This window comes from Schistocerca piceifrons, chromosome 2, assembly GCF_021461385.2.
Source record: "Schistocerca piceifrons isolate TAMUIC-IGC-003096 chromosome 2, iqSchPice1.1, whole genome shotgun sequence".
Lineage (NCBI taxonomy): Eukaryota > Metazoa > Arthropoda > Insecta > Orthoptera > Acrididae > Schistocerca > Schistocerca piceifrons.
The window spans coordinates 881,641,975-881,663,620 of record NC_060139.1 but is presented as its reverse complement, the minus strand read 5'-3'; the positions used below and the strand labels follow the sequence as shown (position 1 = coordinate 881,663,620).

Genomic DNA, 21,646 nt, shown 5'->3' with positions numbered 1-21,646 from the left:
GCAGGGCGCCACGCTTTTGCACCTTGGAGCCAAATTTCAGAAGTACGTTGGAATGGGAGACAATCACAGGGCTTCTAAGAAGTGAATCTTAAGTTTTGTTGCATAGTGTAGCTTGTCGCTTAGACCGCAGCGACTCACCGCTGAGACCAAAGTATGTTTGTTTGTTTCGCTAGAAATCTACACTGTCGACTATTACAACTGCAGAGCTGCAAAGGCGAAATTCAATGAATGTATCCTTTGCTATGGAAATGATTATAGCTTTAGCTAACTGCAGCCAAAGGAGGCAGGATTAGCGCCATCTGTACACTCAAGACGACAAGTCGCGGGATGCCTATTGTCACGGGATTCCTGTTAACATCGTGTCAGACCTCTTTTTTCTTGAGACAGTGCAGCATCTCGACGTGGCTTGGACTCAGCAAGTCGTTAGAGCCATGGTGCTTCTATAGCCGTCTATAGCTGTGAAGGTCTCGACCGTGCAGGCTTTTGTGCACAAACTGATGTCTAGATTATGTACCATAAATCATAGATGAGATTCACGTCGGGCGATTTGGGTGACCAAACCGTTCGTTCGAACTGTCCAGAATTTCCTCCAAACCTATAGCGAGCAACAGTGGCAAGGAGACATGGCGCACTGTCATCCAGGAAATTCCATTGTTGTTTGGGAGCATGAAATCCACGAATTCCTGCAAATGGTCTGCAAGTAGCAGAACATAACCATTTGTAGTCAATCCTTGGTTCAGTTGGACCAGAGACCCCAGTCCATTACACGTAAACACAGCCCACGCCGCTATGGAGTTACCACCAGTTTCCTTAGTGTCCTGTTGACAACTTGGATGCATGGCTTCGTGGGGTCTGCGCCGCACTCGCACCCTACCATCATCTCTTACCAAATGGTTCAAATGGCTCTGAGCACTATGGGACTCAACTTCTGAGGTCATCAGTCCCCTAGAACTTGGAACTACTTAAACCTAACTAACCTAGGGACATCACACACATCCATGCCCGAGGCAGGATTCGAACCTGCGACCGTAGCGGTCTCGCGGCTCCAGACTGTAGCGCCTAGAATCGCACGGCCACGTCAGCCGGCCATCTCTTACCAACTGAAGTCGGAACTCATCTGATCAGGCCACCGTTGATCAATCGTGTAGGGTCCAACAGATATGGCCACAAGCCCAGGAGATGCGTTGCAGGTGATGTCGTGCTGTAAGCAAAAGCACTCGCATCACTCGTCTAGTGCCATAACCTAATAACGCAAATTTCGCCACTCTGTCCTAGCGGATAATTCGTCTTACGTCCTACATTGAATTCTGCGGTCATTTCACGCAGTGTTGCTCCTCTGTTAGCACTGACAACACTACGCAAACGCCGCTGCTCTCGGTCGTTAAACGAAGGCCGTCGGCCACTGCGTTGTCGATAGTGAGGGTCATGCCTGAAACTTGGTATTTTCGGCACACTCTTGACACTGTGGATCTCAGAATAGTGAATTCCGTAACGCTTTCAGAAATGCGATGTCCCATGCGTCTAGCTCCAACTACCACTCCGTGATCAAAGTCGTATAATTCCCAGCATGCGGCCGTAATCACTTCGGAAATCTTTTCACATGAATTACCTGAGTACAAATGACAGCTCTGGCATTGCAACGCTATTTCATGCCTTGTGTACGCGATATTACAGCCATCTGTATACGTGCATATTTCTGTCCCATGACTTTTGTCGCCTCAGTGTGTAGTGAATGAGAAGCTCGCTGAGCGATCTCTCCTTGCAGAAATGGCGTTTCAATATTGAGTGTTTGTGAGAAGATCACGGTACGTCTCAGAAAGTAGTATGTCTACCTGCACATGATGGAATTCAATAACGGCACGATCGCCGCCTATCGAGAATGTGGTCCATCACTGCGCGACGGTGCTGCTCGCGTTGTTCGGTTCTCACGAATGTAATGCGAGTATGGAATCGATGGGTTCACGAGAGCCGTTTTAGATGGCGTATTGGATCTCAACGCCCTCACGCAACTAGTTCGTGAGAGGGCAAACATGCTGCCGAGCGGGATCGCACAGCCACGTCATCTCCCTCGAGTCAAAAAATGGTCTTGTTCGTAGCGAGAGGAGTATCCACAAGGACAATGAGCCTGGAGCTCCACGGACTGTCAGCACGGAGACTTTGCGGCTGCCTCTGACGTCAAGGCAGAGGGGAGCGCTCTGACAGCGATAATACTGGAAATAAAGCAGCAGTACCACTGTGTCTTCTGAGACTACGTTCTGCCAGTTGAACTACTACTTTATCCACACTGCGTTTATCTGTAGTCTCAGATGACATATTACTGCTGGGCTCTTCACCAATCTCACGCAGTTCAGTGAAAACACGGGTAAACATCCTTCACTCAGGTATCCTGCAGTTAGAAAATCTTCTACAGTATTCTTTATAAGCAGCAGCACCATTTGCATTACAAAAATCGTTCACAAAAACCGTACCAGCGTACTCTGTTGTTTGTAAATACATGCGCATGCTTAAACAATAAAATAGATTCACAAGCTGCGACATGGTCGTGAATTGAACAGTGACCCGAAAATAGAATAAATTTCCTCTGCTTCACGTCTGTGGTCACAAATTTTTATGTCATCAGACTACTGATTTCGATCTATAATAACTATCTTCAGATCTGCAGCAAAGTATGGGAAAAACACAAATACAACTATCAGATTGTCTACAGCTTAAAATAATAAAAAAGATCATGATGAAAACGATTACTGACGTACATGTGCATTTGCGTGCTTTAAATATGATGAGGCATAACTGTTTAATAAAAACTTGTCCTAATATACTGAAGTCATAGTGGCATCGTCTAATGCTAAACACAAAATCAGCGCCAGCATCGTCAAACATATATAAATAACAGTATACACAAGGGTCATCCTGTCACCAGCACTACTGTTCAAAACAAAATGCCGTGCAGTAACGACAAAATGTTTGTTCTGCAAGTTCGCCAGATGTCGCTACTGTAGGCGTATAAATATTCTTCAACGACAATTGTATGATGTAAAATAAATGGGGATACAATCATTAAAGTCTGTACTTGGCTTATAAGGTGGAATTATAGTAATATTTCTTTCCTTTATTGAATTTCGATTCCCCCCTCCCCTCAGGGGGGGGGGGGGCTGACAGCAGCTTAATACCCCGCTCTACAGCCGATAGAAGAGTTAAAAAGCATAATGGGAAAATGACAAACAATATGTAAAAGCGATAAAACGGCGACTTTGTTAAAAACAAATTGCGGAAGTTAAAATAGAAAAAAACAGGGGCATGACGATGCTAATGAAGACACACAGAAACTACACAGGCACAATTTAAAATACACGGCGACAGTATGGTTTCTGTTCGCAACACTTTAAAAAGGGAGTACACAACACTCAACACTTAAACACTACACCAGAGATTAGAGACGAAGATAATACACCACAGCCTAAAGCGGAATAGGGGGGGGGGGCGGGGGGGGGGGGGACCCAGGACGCATGAGGAGAAACAAGGGTGGGGAAAGCAAACAGGAGGGGGAGCAGGGCGGACGCGAGAAAAGGAGTGGGGAAGACAGTGGAGGGGAAAGAACATTATAGTAATAAAAATCATTACAGTAATAGAAAGCAATGAAATAGAACACGACAGTAGTTAGATTGTTCAAAATGGTTCAAACGGCTCTGAGCACTATGGGACTTACCTGCAGCGGTCATCAGTCCCCTAGAAGTTAGAATTACTTAAACCCAACTAACCTAAGGACATCACACACATCCATGCCCGAGGCAGGATTCGAACCTGCGACCGTAGTGGTCGCGCGGTTCCAGACTGTAGCGCCTAGAACCGCTCGGCCACTACGGCCGGCAGTTAGATTGTTACAAAGGAAGAAGTCAAGACACTATAACTGACATATGCTCAAGTGGTGGTATTATAGATAACGACATAAATAATAAACAGCTTTCCGAATCCACTAAATAATATAAAAATTACAAAACAAATTGCTAAAGAAGCCCAATGAATGAAAACAGACTGCCGCACATAATCAGCGCCCACTATTGGCGCTAACGCCAGAATGCCGCATAGGCGAAAGTGGTTAAAGGAACGTGACCGCCAGAGGACCTCTCGTACCCTGCGGCACACCGTTCCAAGAAAAAAAAATGATAAAACAAAGATAATATTTCAAGCGTACAAATGCACATGTATGTCAGTAATACTTCTCATCATAGTCTATTTTATTGTTTTAAGCTGTAGACAATCTGCTAGTTGCATTTGTGTTTTTTCCCATATTTTGTTGCAGATCTGAAGATGGTCATTATCTACCGACACCGATAGTCTGATGGCACAAAAATTTGTGAACGAAATTTATTCAATAAAATAGAGTTGTATGAATGCGTTTTGTCTGTTCTTTTGGGAATCCTCAAAGTTGAGACACTGTATATTACCGTTTACCATGTAGTTTGCACCTGACGATACGACTTTAGGCCGCGAAACCGGTTGTGTAGCAATAAAACAATTTTACCAACTTTCAGTGGAACTGTTCTGGACACCAAGCCGTTCAACAGCTGCGAACGCCCAGAATATGAAATACACTACTGGCCATTAAAATTGCTACACCGCGAAGATGACGTGCTACAGACGCGAAATTTAACTGGCAGGTAGAGGATGCTGTGATATGCAAACGATTAGCTTTTCAGAACATTCACACAAGGTTGCCGCCGGTGGCGACACCTACAACGTGCTGACATGAGGAAAGTTTCCAACCGATTTCTCATACACAAACAGCAGTTCACCGGCGTTGCCTGGTGAAACGTTGTTGTGATACCGCGTGTAAGGAGGAGAAATGCGTACCATCACGTTTCCGACTTGCTAAACGTCGGATTGTAGCCTATGGCGATTGCGGTTTATCGTATCGCGACATTGCTGCTCGCGTTGGTCGAGATCCAATGACTGTTAGCAAAATATGGAATCGGTGGCTTCAGGAGGGTAATACGGAACGCCGTGCTGGATCCCAATTGCCTCGTATCACTAGCAGTCGAGATGACAGGCAGCTTATCCGCATGGCTGTAACGGATCGTGCAGCCACGTCTCGATCCCTGAGTCAACAGATAGGGACGTTTGCAAGACAACAACCATCTGCTGGAATAGTTCGACGACGTTTCCAGCAGCATGGACTATCAGCTCGGAGACCATGGCTGCGGTTACCCTTGATGCTGCATCACAGACAGGAGCGCCTGCGATGGTGTACTCAACGACGAACCTGGGTGCACGAATGGCAAAACGTCATTTTTTGGGATGAATCCAGGTGCTGTTTACAGCATCATGATGGTCGCATCCGTGTTTGGCGACATCGCGGTGAACGCACATTGGAAGCGTGTATTCGTCATCGCCATACCCGGCGTGATGTTATGGGGTGCGATTGTTTACACGTCTTGGTCACCTCTTGTTCGCAATGACGGCACTTGTAACAGTGGACGTTACATTTCAGATGTGTTACGACCCGTGGCTCTACCCTTCATACGATCCCTGCGAAACCCTACATTTCAGCAAGATAATGCACGACCGCATGTTGCAGGTCCTGTACGGGCCTTTCTGGACACAGAAAATGTTCGACTGCTGCCCTGGCCAGCACATTCCCCAGATCTCTCACCAATTGGAAACGTCTGGTCAATGGTGGCCGAGCAACTGGCTCGTAACAATACGCCAGTCACTACTCTAGATGAAATGTGGTATCCCGTTGAAGCTGCATGGGCAACTGTACCTGTACACGCAATCCAAGCTCTGTTTGACTGAATGCGCAGGCGTATCACGGCTGTTATTACGGTCAGAGGGGTTGTTCTGGGTACTGATTTCGCAGGATCTATGCACCCAAATTGCGTAAAAATGTAATCACATGTCAGTTCTAGTAAAATATATTTGTCCAATGAATAGCCGATGATAAACCATCTGCATTTATTCTTGGTGTGGCAATTTTAATGGCCAGTAGTGTACTTTGTGAGATTTATAGAGATGCTCAAACCACTGATATGTGTCGTTTTTCTGTATGTATTTTCTTTTCGCGCGGTCGTCTTACGAAACTCCAGACATACTCATGGATAACACTGTATTTACCATCCCTCCTCTACATATGTTTCGTAGAACTCATTAGACGCAACTGGTATCGATGAGGAACGGATCCTGCAGCCCACAGTACGGGGGACACGGAAGTGGCGCCCACTATCGCAGCCCGACGCAGCACCTGGGGAGACCTCGGCGCGGCGCGACCTACTTCTGTCGGCTGTCGGCTGTGGGCTGTGGGCGGGGTGACAGTTCTCCGATAGATGCCCGCCAGCCATCTGGCAGCGCGTCGCGGCCCTGTTGCGAGTTCACAAGTTTAGCAGCGTCGCGGCGATCGAAAGCAGCTGCAGTGCTAAAGTTAAACCTCACTCGCTGCACACTGGCTGCAGTGTCGCCACAAGCCTGCCTCACAATGTTCCGAGCGACACAGTGAAACATGTATTTGTTTACCATGTTCTTGTTATTTTTTCTTTAACGTGCTCATTCTTTCCAAACGATTAATACACTATTCCCTCTGAGCCGTAGTTCCAGCTTTCAACGTTATGCCCACCTGGACCACTATCAGAGACCTGCGTTTTCTCATACACAGCCCCCCACCAAGTATGCCATGCGAGCACGACTTACCACACTGCTCAGAGCTTCTATTTGCGCTTCCCTTTCTCCATATGCGTTAGTTCCTGTCTCGGAGTAGGACAAGTAGAACATAACCGGCTATTTACAACAAATAAAATTCGCTTCAGCCACAGAGTCCGTTACTACACATTTCCGGTTTCGGAAAACTGATTCACCGTCTTCGGGCGTTGTACATGTACACTACTGGCCATTAAAATTGCTACACTATGAAGAAATGCTGATGATAAACGGGTATTAATTATATTATACTAGAACTGACATGTGATTACATTTTTACGCAATTTGGGAGCATAGATCGTGAGAAATCAGTGCCCAGAACAACCACCTCTGGCTGTAATAACGGCCTTGATGCGCCTGTGCATTGAGTCAAACAAAGCTTGGATGGCGTGTACAGGTACAGTTGCGCATCCAGCTTCAACACGATACCACAGTTCATCAAGAGTAGTGACTGGCGTATTGTGACGAGCCAGTTGCTCGGCCATCATTGACCAGACGCTTTCAATTGGTGAGAGATCTGGAGAATGTGCTGGCCACGACAGCAGTCGAACATTTTCTGTGTCCAGAAAGGCCCGTACAGGACCTGCAACATGCGAAACCCTAACATGCACGCATTATCCTGCTGAAATGTAGGGTTTCGCAGGGATTGAATGAAGCGTAGAGCCAGGGGTCGTAACACATCTGAAATGTAACGTCCACTGTTCAAAGTGCCGTCAGTGCGAACAAGAGGTGACCGAGACGTGTAACCAACGGCACCCCATACCATCACGCTGGGAGATACGCCAGTATGGCGATGACAAATACACGCTTCCAATGTTCGTTCACCGCGATGTCGCCAAACACGGATGCGACCATCATAATGCGGTAAACAGAACTTGGATTCATCCGAAAAAATGACGTTTTGCCATTCGTGCACCCAGGTTCGTCGTTGAGTACACAATCGCAGGCGCTCCTGTCTGTGATGCAGCGTCAAGGATAACCAAGCCATGGTCTCCGAGCTGATAGTCCATGCTGCTGCAAACGTCGTCGAACTGTTCGTGCAGATTGTTGTTAGATGGTTGTTGTCTTGCAAACGTCCCCATCTTTTGACTCAGGGATCGAGACGTGGCTGCACGATCCGTTACAGCCATGCGGATAAGATGCCTGTCATCTCGACTGCTAGTGATACAAGGCCGTTGGGATTCAACACGGCGTTCCGTATTACCCTCCTGAACCCACCGATTCCATATTCTGCTAACAGTCATTGGGTCTCGACCAACGCGAGCAGCAGTGTCGCGATACGATAAACCGCAATCGCCATAGGCTACAATCCGACCTTTATCAAAGTCGGAAACGTGATGATACGCATTTCTCCTCCTTACACGCGGCATCACAACAACGTTTCATCAGGCAACGCCGGTCAACTGCTGTTTGTGTATGAGAAATCGGTTGGAAACTTTCCTCATGTCAGCACGTTACAGGTGTCGTCACCGGCGCCAACCTTGTGTGAATGTTCTGAAAAGCTTATGATTTGCATATCACAGCATCTTCTTCCCGTCGGTTAAATTTCACGTCTGTAGCACGTCATCTTCGTGGTGTAGCAATTTTAATGGCCAGTAGTGTATATAATAGCGACATGTTGTTAGCAAACAGAAATACTGTACCTATGGCTTATGATTAGAGTACTACTACAGAGCCTGCATCTGTACTGACAATAAACAAGGCTCAGTGTCAGAGAGTGGAGGGGGGGGGCGGGGGGTGGTGATAAGACGGAAAGAGGGGTAGGAGGAAATGGAAAGCAAAAAAGAGGAGATGGACAGAGAGAGGTGGCAGGAGGAGATGGAGAGAGTGAGTGGGAGGAGAAGATGGACATAAATAGGGGGAGGACGTTATGGATTCAGAGAGGGGGGTGGAGGACGAGGAGGAGGAGGAGATGCACAGCGGGGGGGAGAAGGAGATTAAGAAGTATATCCAATTCCAGTACATGTTGGAAACGCGTGCTTTCTCTTTGCTTTCCGTGTAACCAGGCTGGCCAACAGCATCGCGAGTCTGCGAACAGCTATTTATAAAATTATCTCAGGCTGCAAGGATGGTTTTACAGTCTCTTTGACATATGATCGATTTCGTGACTGGCAGCCTCATTTGCAGAGGCACCTCAAGTATACATTTAAGTGATGTTAGGTATTGTTTTTCCAGATCACAGCTGTCATCAGCGAATGGCAAACGTGGTGAATGCACATTGGAAGCGTGTATTCGTCATCGCCATACCCAGCGTGATGGTATGGGGTGCCATTGGCTCAAAATGGTCCAAATGGCTCTGAGCACTATGGGACTCAACTGCTGAGGTCATTAGTCCCCTAGAACTTAGAACTAGTTAAACCTAACTAACCTAAGGACATCACACACATCCATGCCCGAGGCAGGATTCGAACCTGCGACCGTAGCGGTCTTGCGGTTCCAGACTGCAGCGCCTTTAAGCGCACGGCCACTTCGGCCGGCGGGTGCCATTGGTTACACGTCTCGGTCACCTCTTGTTCGCATTGACGGCACTTTGAACAGTGGATGTTACATTTCAGATGTGTTACGACCCGTGGCTCTACCCTTCATTCGATCCCTGCGAAACCCTACATTTCAGCAGGATAACGCACGACCACATGTTGCAGGTCCTGTACGGGCCTTTCTAGATACAGAAAATGTTCGACTGGTGGCCGAGCAACTGGCTCGTCACAATACGCCAGTCACTACTCTTGATGAACTGTGGTATCGTGTTGAAGCTGCATGGGCAGCTGTACCTGTACACGCCATCCAAGCTCTGTTTGACTCAATGCCCAGCCGTATCAAGGTCGTTATTACGGCCCGCGGTGATTGTTCTGGGTAATGATTTCTCAGGATCTATGCACCCAAATTGCGTGAAAATGTAATCACATGTCAGTTCTAGTATATTATATCCGTTTATCATCTGCATTTCTTCTTGGTGTAGCAATTTTAATGGCCAGTAGTGTATTTACATACTATATACATTAAAATTATAGCTTTGTCTGAATATTCATTAGCGTATTGTGTAAAAATTTACAATAAATCGTTCGAAAGTTTCGAGATTTTTGGTAATAACGTTTCCCTTTCTTCTATTACATATGTATTTATATCAAACAACGGAAAATGCAGGCTGGAGTAACGATATATTATGAAAATGATAGATTGCTATTCAGCATGTAGTGGAGATGTATTTATGTGTATCTTACATATACTTAAAAATAGGCATATAAAATGCGCACGTACTGTAATGCAACGTTGTGGCAAAATTTCAAAACAATTGGTGAAGAACTCTGCTATTTTATACAAACGAACATTACCTTTTTATTAACCTATCTAGATTGCTGCTCGCACGGTACGTTATAGTCTCCTAACTATTAGCAGTTTATTACAGTAACGACTACCTCAAACGAAGCATAAGAAAGATTTCGACCTTGCACGTGTAAATACGATACACACGATGACGTACAGGTTTCAAGTAAGGGCAAAAACAGAGTAAAAACACCGGTTCTCAGTATACCGTCTTTCATCGCCGTAGAGAAAATGGATACGCCCACCACACTGATTGAACAACTGTCACAGTCCGGACTTCTTCGGCTGCAGCGGTGGACTGCTCAACTGTTCTCGACGTTGAGGCGGGACACCATTACAGCCTAGATATCGGTTACAGAATGAAACTTATCACGCTGATAGATTCAAGCCTCAGCGCCTATTCAGGTAGTTCAATTAATGCTCGACTGTCTCACGGCTCATATGAACCGTGAAGTTTAATTTCAGTAAACATTCCGCTATAGAGCAAGATAGTTCAAATGGTTCAAATGGCTCTGAGCACTATGGGACTTAACTTTTGAGGTCATGAGTTCCCTAGACCTTAGAACTACTTAAACCTAACTAACCTAAGGATATCACACACATCCATGCCCGAGGCAGGATTCGAGCCTGCGACCGTAGCAGTCGCGCGGTTCCAGACTATAGCGCCTAGAACCGCTCGCCCATCCCGGCCGGCCAAGATACTCAGTACATAGACTTTGGGAAGGCCATTCTTCGTATAAACTTCAAGTCTGTTCTCTGTAATATCCTTTCTACCGTGGGTGGTAGCCAATTCGAAATTAGGAGCACGGCTGTGAAGATAGTAAATAAATGGAGAGAAGAATTGGTAGACTGAAGTTTCTCATTAAACCTAGAGTCGTGCTCCAATAGTCAAATTAGTTGATCGCTATCCAAAAAAGGCTAAGATCAGTCTCGGAGTTTCGGTTCAATAAAGTTTGACTTATGCAAATGTTGGTTCATTTCAAGCTACGCTCCTCTCCTGAGAAATGGCTTAATCTTTCGTATTTCGTTCCTACATGAAGCTGACCAACAATCTATCGTATACCATGTCGTGCTACGTAGATAAAAGTATCTGTAAGACCAGGGATCTGTTTAAAGTGTCGTACAAAACTTGCAGTCTTATTACTTCGTAATAAACGCATATACATACGCTAATTCCATAAAAGGCTTTAAAATTTGATCATGTGTCCTACTAGTTATTAATGATCACCAGTGGCACGTTAAAATCTTGCCATATTATTTGATCGATTCGAGGGATTCCACCTACAGTGCTGAACCATTAAAATGTATAACACAAAGATTTCTTACAATAAGTGCAGTTATGATTTTTGTCATTTTATGTGCTCTGTCGAAACATAAAATCATCCCAATGAATGCAAAGTTGATCGATATCTTATTAATATATTCCTTGATACATTTGTAATTTTCATTTGTTTGTACTCTGTGTTTGGCTAAGTTCACTTTATTTTGTTAGCTGGAACAGGAAGAGAGGGTTGGTAACATGAATTAAGGTGCATGGATCTTTCTTGTTGTAATTGTTAATTCATGTTGAATGACTACAACATAAGTGAGTGTAGAGCCTCTACAAAATCGTGCAGATACCGTCTGTTTGTTGCTAACCCTGTGACTCCTGTTTCCTGTACTGTGTGCTGTCGATGCGCTTTGCAGTTGCCGACAAAGCGCATTGTGCTTGTGAAGTGAGAGGCTGGGTGTTATTAATCTGTTTTGTTTCTGCTCCCACAGTGGCGCCAGAGGAGCTGTCCATATCAGGCAAGTGCAAACGCTCACGTGATTTGGGCTCTCTGCACGTCTAACGAACCCTATGCACGCCATAAGCCCTCGTTAACATTTCCTACAAAGCACTATCTCACACGCGTGGTGATGGCTCTGTAATGGTGACGGTTGGGGCTTTCGTGCCGCGGGACAGATTTAAGGAATATGTAAATACATTTTTTTTTTATTAACCTCGCACAATATACTAGCTGGGATGACAGGGCTGAAGAAAACTGAGTGTGCTAACTTGGAAGTATCGTATTTTAAATTACAACTAACTGCTGTTCAGTAAACTCATTGATATGTTAATGGTGCATATGGTAAATTAAAATGGAGAATAAGTAATCACATTTTAAGAAAGCATTATATAGAATTTTTTAGAAAAATGAAGAAATATAATTGTGGCATATCAGTACCTCACTATTTATTTTCGCTGCGTATTGAGAGTAGTAATTTCTTTGAGGAATGTTCGTCTGATTAATTTACCAGCAACCAATAAGTGCCAAAAATAGTCTGCTTCTATATATGAGCTCCCTTGGAGTCGATTGAAAAATAAAAAGTCAATAATTTTTTTAAAAGAACCTATTTATAGAAAGGTGGTCGGTACGTTTCCATGTTGACCGAGTGCACAAAGTATCATCAAAATAAAATATATTTAGGCACTACAACGAATTAAAATATGACGTGTGTAGTTTTCTGCTCACGTCACTCGTTCACTTTTGAAGGCTTTCAGCTAACGTTAGTACATCAATCGTACTCTCACAGTAATTAGAACCACAAGCGAACACAAGATGATTTTCCAGAATGTTCGCTACATGCTGTGGAATAGTGCAACATTTCACCCAGTGTTGTAAATGATCTTCACCATGTTGACGGCTGACACAGGCAACAGTTAGGCACATACAGCAGAGGAATTATGGTTTTCCAGTTATTTCTGGGACCTGTCAGAACGTACGAAATCAAATCTCTCACTGAATTAGATACCGAAAATTCTTCTCGTTTGATCTCTTAGAAAGTGAACGTTCAGTTCAGTGTTTCACATAACAGACAAATTGCTAAGTTTTTATTGACTAGTTTTAAGTAGTTTTGACGTTTAAAGTAAGCAAAGTAATTAGCAACTGTATTTTTGCGCAGAGATACAGCGTGGCGCAGTAGCAACGATTAACTGAAATATCCCTATTTATTTGTCGGCTTTAAGTAGTTTCAGTTTCACGTAGATGTATTGTAGTACAAATATTCGACGTGGCATAAAAGTAATGGCTCATTGAGATATTTCCATTTCACCTCCTTAGTTCTCAATCTGAATATACTTCTTCTTTAATGTGCATTTAGTCTTTTAGGTTTTTTAAAGATTTTTCGTAGGTAGTACTTGAAATATACTTTTCAGTTGAACGGCAAATCTAAAGTTTGTATGACTGGAAGTCGCATTCTAGTAATTCTGACCGAAAGATCATTTGATTAAATAATGTAAACTACGTTATTCTTAATAAACTAGAGAGTAGATTGCCCAACTCGTACTCGAAAATCATAATTAATTCACAATGATTTCCCATAGCATATTTTAGTTGCAGTTCCTGAATGTAGTCGAATGTAAGATCTCACTTTTCTGTAATAACGAATAAATAAATGTGAAACACTTAACAATTTAATATTATTTCCGAAAACCGTACAGATAATTTTAAAACGTTTTCAGTGATTAACATCTTGTCCAAGTAGGTAAATTTCCACTTCATATGCAATATCTCTGTCACATGAATTAATCCACTCAGTCTGTCCGATTTGCACGATATCAACAGCTCTTATATCTAGGAAAAGCTTTTACTAACATTTGTATTTCAAACATATTTATGTCCATCAAATGGTAATAGGTGTAACGCATGTTCACTTTCCCCAGCACTGGTTAAGCCATGCGTTCGATAACACTTGTGCGCTCGTAACGAGTTGTGCATTTATGTGTGTGTGTTCGTGTGTTTTTATGTGTCTATGATATTTACTTGTAATTGGAACAACTAGTGTCACTGAGACATCTTAATGAATACACATTTTTCAGAGGGAAATGCCACGCCTTGTCGGTATGTCAAGAAGGCGATGTATCGAAAATGAATGGTTGAAACAAACTGCATGTGGGCGTACGTAAACCGTTTGAACATTGGGAAGTACGAAACATAGCTCCTTTTGCAACATATTCTTACTTGACAACTAATACTTGCCTAGTGGAAACAGCGTTGCAAAATCGTAGGAAAGAAGTTTGTTGCAACACAAGGATCGATCTTTCTATTTTTTCCTTCCTTTTTTTGTTGAATCGCTCAAACCCATAAGCCTGCAACAAGTTCAAAGTCAGATTATTTACCCCCTCAACCCCTCCCCCCTCTACAACTCATTCTTGTCGAACAGGGTCATGATCTCGCATTCGAGGTACAATGGACGGTAACAAAAGAAAGGAGTAAATACTGTAACCTTCATCACAACACTTATTCTCACGATTTCCGCTACGATTACCCAATTTAACATCTACAAAAAGAATGTTTTACTGTTTTCAGTCCTTTCAGAACCTGCCTACGTAGCAATTTATGCCTGCGGTAACAAGAAGTGAGGCTGAAATTAGCCTGTTCCTGTCGTGCTTCACGGTCCAAGTGTTCAAAAGTGTAAGAATGTGATATCAGGAACAGAATGAATTTTGGATTCATGCAAACAACCACTTTCACCTTCAAATGAGTCTGCTACAAAAAGTGTGTAACTTGAATTCTTGTGAACGTTATTTCACTTGACATCTTTATAGATACATAACAGTCAAGAAGAAATAATAACATTTTTATCATTTTTTTAATCGTTTAGTAATGACGACTTTCTCATTCACAGCGTACGTCATCTAATGTCAAGGAAAATAAAACAGACATACGTAATCTAATATCAAGGAAAATAAAACAGACTTATTGTAATAGTGAAACAGCAAGAAATACATAGAATAAAAGGAAAAAATTATTATTCTGTGTTTTTACAAATAGTTACAACCTACTTCAACGGACTAAGAGGAAATATCTTTCATAAAGTACATCACCTCATGGTGTGTTATTGCCGCCATGTCTCATGGGACAAAGAGATCTGAAAACGAGTACAGCTGCCAAAGAAACTGGCCATCCGCGCAGCAGTACTCCAGAAAAGGTCGAAGGTCGGACAACCGTGGTGTACACATTCTCTTTAGTAAACCTGTTGCACCTCCTAAGTGTTCTGCAAATAAAACGCAGTCCTTGGATCAACTGTCCCCCAACATTTCCCACGTGATAGTTTTTCGTAAATTCAGTCTCTATGTATCGAGAACCTTTAAGTCCGTGAGATTTATCGTGTACCTGAAGTTGAATGAATTTCACACTTTTTATTGTTTAGGTTCCATTGCCACTTTTCGCACTATGCAGCTATCTTATCTGTATCACTTTTCAGCTCGTTTTGATCTGCTGATGACTTTACTAGACCGTAAACGTTAGGATTATCTGCAAACAGTGTAAGAGGGCTGCTCAGATTGTCTCCTAAATCGTTTATACAGATTAAGAAGAGTAAAGGGCCTATAACGGTTCCTTGAGGAATCAGAGACATAATTTCTGTTTCACTAGAAGAGTTCCTTTCAATTAGTACGAACTGACAGGAAATCACAAATCCAGTCACATAGTTGAGACATTTCTCCAAAGGCATGTAATCCGATTGGAAGCCGCTTGTGATGAACGGTGTCCAAAAGCCATCTGGTAATCTAGAAATATGAAATCAACTTGAGGTCCCCTATCGATAGCAATCATTACTACTCGCGAATGAGGAGACCATTGTATTTGACAATGGCGATATTTTCCGAATCCGTGCTCGGTTTGTGTGACTAGTTAGTTTTCATAGAGTTTTTTCGTATGTTGGAGCAAACTATATGCTGCAAAATATTACTAAATCTGGTGTCATCTCCAATAGATGACAAGAACGTCCAATGATTAGTTCTTAGAGCACGTTTTAAAACTAGGTCGCCCCTGTTAGTTAATCGGTAACGTCCGCCAGACCGATACTGGGGTTTAGTACTTTCTGACGTTTCCTTCTTACATTATCGGCGTTAAAAGTGGGCAAGTGGCTTCTGTGAAATCTGCCAAACATTGAGCCCCCTACATGCAAGCCTTGGGTCCTACGACATCTCATTCTCACGGAGAACATATCTGATGTTGGCTTATTGTGCTTGAACTTGGAAGTATTACATAACAACATAGCCCGTGTATTGGAGTACTAAGGAACTTTGGGTCGCATAATATAGCGCACGGCAGCGATTACCGAGTAGTATCCGTAACGTATACTATACGCTCATCACGATGCACGAATTCGTTCAGCGACAGACGACAACTTGCGAACGATAAGCATAGTCGTGAATGTGAGAATTGCGAAATAAGAAATGGAATATTTTTTTAGTACCGTGCGTTCAGCACATGGCTTGTACGAGGGGCGTTCAGTAAGTAATGGTACACATTTTTTCTCGGCTAATTTCGGTTGAAAAAATGCTGAATTTGTAGTGGAACATCGTGAAATATTCCCGCTTCAGCCACTATTGATTCCGGTAGTGGATGTGCTATACAGGGTGTTACAAAAAGGTGCGGCCAAACTTTCAGGAAACATTCCTCACACACAAATAAAGAAAACATGTTATGTGGACATGTGTCCGGAAACGCTTAATTTCCATGTTAGAGCTCATTTTAGTTTCGTCAGTATGTTCTTCCACCTACGCTCAATGGAGCACGTTATCATGATTTCATAGGGGATACTCTACCTGTGCTGTTAGAACATGTGCCTTTACAAGTACGACACAACATGTGGTTCATGCACGATGGAGCTCCTGCACATTTCAGTCGAAGTGTTCGTACGCTTCTCAACAACAGATTCGGTGACCGATGGATTGGTAGAGGCGGACCAATTCCGTAGTGTCCACGCTCTCCTGCCCTCAACCCTCTTGACTTTCATTTATGGGGGCATTTGAAAGCTCTTCTCCACGCAATCCCGGTACCAAATGTAGAGACTCTTCGTGCTCGTATTGTGGACGGCTGTGATACAATACGCCACTCTCCAGGGCTGCATCAGCGCATCAGGGATTCCATGCGACGGAGGGTGGATGCATGTATCCTCGCTAACGGAGGACATTTTGAACATTTCCTGTAACAAAATGTTTGAAGTCACGCTGGTACGTTCTGTTGCTGTGTGTTTCCATTCCATGATTAATGTGATTTGAAGAGAAGTAATAAAATGAGTTCTAACATGGAAAATAAACGTTTCCGGACACATGTCCACATAACATATGTTTTCTTTCTTTGTGTGTGAGGAATTTTTCCTGAAAGTTTGGCCGTACCTTTTCGTAACACCCTGTATGTGGTCTTCAAAATGGTGTCTGTAACGGAAGGAGCCTCCCAGATGACTGTACATGTACAGTCGGGCGTCCCCTGGGCAACGGTAAATACCGGCAGATCGTTCCACACACTGAGCTACGTCTAAAACGACATGTAACGGAAGTGCGTTCCAAGCAGAGAGTGGTCGTTGAGTTTCTTTTGGTGGAAAACCAGAGCCTCGCAGATATTTTTGGACGCTTGCAGTATGCCTACGAAGACGTGGCAGTGAACAAAAGCACGGTGAGTCGTTGGGCGACTATCATAGTAACAAGATACCTCAAACCCATCCGATCTCCCGCACGCCGACTGGCCGCACAGACCCGTGACGGCTGCAGTATTGGAACGTGCAGGCACCCTTATTCGAGGTGATCGACGGATCACCAACACCTCGCAGTACAACTAGACGTCTATGTTGGTAGTGCTGACACATCGTCCAGCAACGGCGGTAGTCAAACAGGAGTACGCGCAGGGTGTAAAACTGCGTGCGCGTTACGAGGCTGCTGTGACAGTTTCTTTGTCGAGAGGAGCTGTACGTGGATGATGGGGAGGTTACTGATGCAGCAAGAAGTTGGCTGCAAAGTCGACCAGTAGTGTGGTACCATGTGAACACAGAGGCCCTCTCAGTAAGGTGGCATAAGGCCGTCGCTTTGAAAGGAGATTATGTTGAAAAATCGGATTTTGTAGCCAAAAGAATGGGGAATAATATCGTGTACTGGAATCCTAAATAAAGCTAACCTGCTTTCAGAAAAAGAGTGTTTCATTACTTGTTGAACGCCCCTTGTAATACTGTGCTGACGCACTCCGCTGTCGCACTGGGTAACACACAGGACTCGCAATCGGGAGGATGACGGTTCGGCCATCCAGATTATGGTTTCCCGTGATTTCTCTAAATAGCTCCAGGCAGATGCCAGGATGGTTCCTTTGAAAGGACACAGCCGACTTCTTCCCCAATCCTTGACACAATCCGAGCTTGTGCTCCGTCTCTAATGACCTCAGTATCGACGGGACGTTAAACCCAGTTTCCTTTGCTTCCTTATGCACTCCGTCTCACATGAAGCTCTTAAAAACGCGCGCTGCTTACCGCAACAAAACTCTTTATGAGAGTTCGAGAAATTCTCGTTTGCAGCTGCCGTTATTACTGAAATCCTGGCAGCTATCCCCCCTGTATACGTTTCCCTTTCGCTGCATACGCTAGAGCAGACATGGTATTCACCGATGACTGCTCAACAGCTGGGACTTTTAGCAGAGTCGTGGTCGCAGAGGCAATATTGCCAGCTGGACAGGGCGCAGTGGATATTGCGTCCAGGCCAGCTGCGGCGGGTATCTGACTGGGATAGCCACCACTTTCCCTCTGTCCGGAGCGGGCCGCGCTCACAATTCAGCCCTGTAGGCCAGCGGTTCAATTTAGTGACGCGGTGTGGCTGCTCCGTCTCCGTACAGCTCATGCGTATAAGGTAACGTTGTAAATCTCCAGTTTCGAGCTGTTGGACTTAAGCAAGTGCTCCTTCTATGGTAAATGAAGATGACGGTTACTGAAATTCATCATGCCTAAAGAAAATAAAACGAAAATTGCAGTAATTGTTTTTTATTTTTATCACGGACCGCTTAACACCAGTTTGTCGCATACTTCTACAAGAAGGTGATGTGCTGACGTCGATGGGAAATCTGTTCCAGTCTTCTCCTCTTATATTTACTATTTGTTGTGTACATAGTTCCGCGTAGTCAGCGCGTACACAACTTTCCCAATAGTGCGCGCCCCGCTAAGCACAACAGCGCAGGCGAAGCGCTCGTCCGTCTCCACACTACGAGATAGCGCTGCCATTGAGGCGGACCAAATTCTGCTTCCGCCGATCCGCGTATTAATATGTGACGAAGCCAATGAGATTGCTGCTAAAGTAGAACCTTTTCTCCTTGCGTATCACACTCGCGCTGTGATACATGAACGCGCGAGGTATCATAACGAATGTACAGACCTCCGATTAGTCAGTCTGCATTTGTCTGCCCCAGTCTGTACCAGTCTGCATCAGTCTGTACCAGTCTGCATTAGTCTGTACCAGTCTGTACGAGTTCTACCTTTGTCTGTACCAGTCTATAGTCAAGTTTCAGTCTATGCCTAATAAGATTGCCATATTCCTGTACATAGCCATGAAGATAAATGCATAGACACTTTTGTCAGGTATCAGAGATATATGTGAGAATAAGAGTAACGTACCAACACGAAAGGAACTTCAGATTGTCAATTGTAAATAGCATCCAGAACCAAGTTAAGTAACTTTTATGCTTGTTATTATTTTAATAAATGTGTGTGAAAATTAATCAAGTTCTGTTTAAAGTTGGTCACCGTCAATCTGCTACTCTAAGCGTGCAAGTGGCATTTCTATCGTCTGACCTAACGGCAGAAGATAAACAAGCCACGATAAGACCACGAGACATATTGCTGACACTCGCCTACTTCGTTAGAGCGACAAGTGAAATAATCTGATGGTGTGTGTACCGAAGGTCTTACAGTACGCACACCACACTATTCTCTTCGCCCGTCGCCCCACTGCAAAGAGCTGTGCCTTTAGATTATTAATATTTGTTAATAACTGATAACAGCTATACGTTGTGTTAAAAGTTCCGACTGACTTACAACGATATAGATATAAAGAAAGAATAAATTATGATGGCCGCTGTGTGACCGTAGCGCAAAACCATGGGTGATCCTTGATTGGAACTTAAATTCGAAAGGATGAATCCCGATAAACTATACACATGTAATTTGCTAATAGTTATAGTCCACTGGAAGACAGGTTCTACACTGATGGAACAAATCACAAGCTGGAGTTATGCGAGATAAATGAAAGTTACTAAGCGTGTTTCTGCAGCTGAAAGATGATATCTATTCAAATATCGCACAAGCCGCATTAGAGTGGCGCAAGTAGCGCCACGATGAGGATCCAAATACACGCTGTCACGTCCGTGAGCGTTAGTTATCTTTGAGATTCGACGTGGTGAGTTGGTTTTAGTTACGAATGTCTTTATGGTTCACAAAAACGCCATTATCAACACCTCACTGAGTCTGAACGAGGTCGCATAATAGGGCTACGAGAAGCTGGATGTTCCTTCTGCGATATTGTAAAAGGACTTGGCAGGAATGTAGTTATTGTACATGACTGCTGACAGCGGTGGCCACAGGAATGTACAGTAACAAGAAGACTAGGCTACGGATGGCCACGTGGCACTCCCGAGAAGGAAGACCGTCGTGTTCGGCACATGGCTCTGGCCAATTGTCCAGTCTGTTACTTAAAGGACGGCACCGGGCCAGACGCACAGCGTGGATTCCAAGGACTCCAAACCATCGTCATTTTCGACTTCAGTGGTGTCAAGCAAGAGCTCATTGGAGTGTAGGGTGACGGTCTGTTGTGTTTCCTGATGAAAGCTGGGTCTGCCTCGGGGTCTATTCTGACCATTTATTAGCTAGAAGGAGGCCAGTTCAAGGCCTGAAACCAACCTATCCGTATATTAGACACACTGGACTTACCCCTGGGGATATGACCTGGGGTGCGATTTCGTGTAACAGCAGGAGCACTCTCGTGGTTTTCCCACGTACCCTGACTACAAATCTGTACGTCAGTCTGCTGATTCTGACTGTTGTGTTGCCATTTATGATCAGCAACCTTCCCGGGTTCGATTACCGGCGGGGTCAGGGATTTTCTCTGCCTCGTGATGACTGGGTGTTGTGTGATGTCCTTAGGTTAGTTAGGTTTAAGTAGTTCTAAGTTCTAGGGGACTGATGACCATAGATATTAAGTCCCATGGTGCTCAGAGCCATTTGAGCCATCAGCAACCCAGAGGGTGTTTTCCAACAGGATAACACTTACTCATACACCGCTGTTGTAACCCGACATGTTCTACAGAGTTTCGACATGTTGCCCTGGTCTGTTGGATCACCGATCTCTCTCCAAACGACCACATATGGGACGACATCGGACGACAAATCCAGCGTCACCCACAAACAGCCTAAACCGTCCTGTAGTGATCAAGCAAGTGCAACAGGCATGGAACTCCATTGCACAAACTGACACCCGGCGCCTGTAAAACACAATGCTTGAATTCAACATTCTGCCGATTACACCGGTTATTAACGTACCATCATTTCACATTTGCAATGGCTCATCTCGCGCTTACTGTAAAAGAGTCCGTGTCGGAAAGGGGGGATATAATTGTTACATCCCACTTCTGACACCAAATTTAAAAGAGTACGTGCCGGGAAGGGGGGATATAATTGTTACATCCCACTTCTGACACCAAATTTAAAAGAGTACGTGCCGGGAAAGGGGGATATAATTGTTACATCCCACTTCTGACACCAAATGTAAAAGAGTACGTGCCAGGAAGGGGGATATAATTGTTACATCCCACTTCTGACACCAAATGTAAAAGAGTACGTGCCAGGAAGGGGGGAT

The 21,646-nt window shown here is 44.2% G+C and overlaps 1 protein-coding gene across 1 annotated transcript in view; it reads left to right on the top strand.

The window, feature by feature from the left end:
* LOC124775499 (Ig-like and fibronectin type-III domain-containing protein 1) overlaps nt 1-21,646 on the top strand; it is a 1,067,132-nt gene that overhangs the window by 898,694 nt on the left and 146,792 nt on the right. The window contains exon 8 of the mRNA XM_047250332.1: nt 11,773-11,799. Coding sequence (XP_047106288.1) covers nt 11,773-11,799 — 27 coding nt within the window. The remainder of the gene's footprint in view (nt 1-11,772; nt 11,800-21,646) is intronic.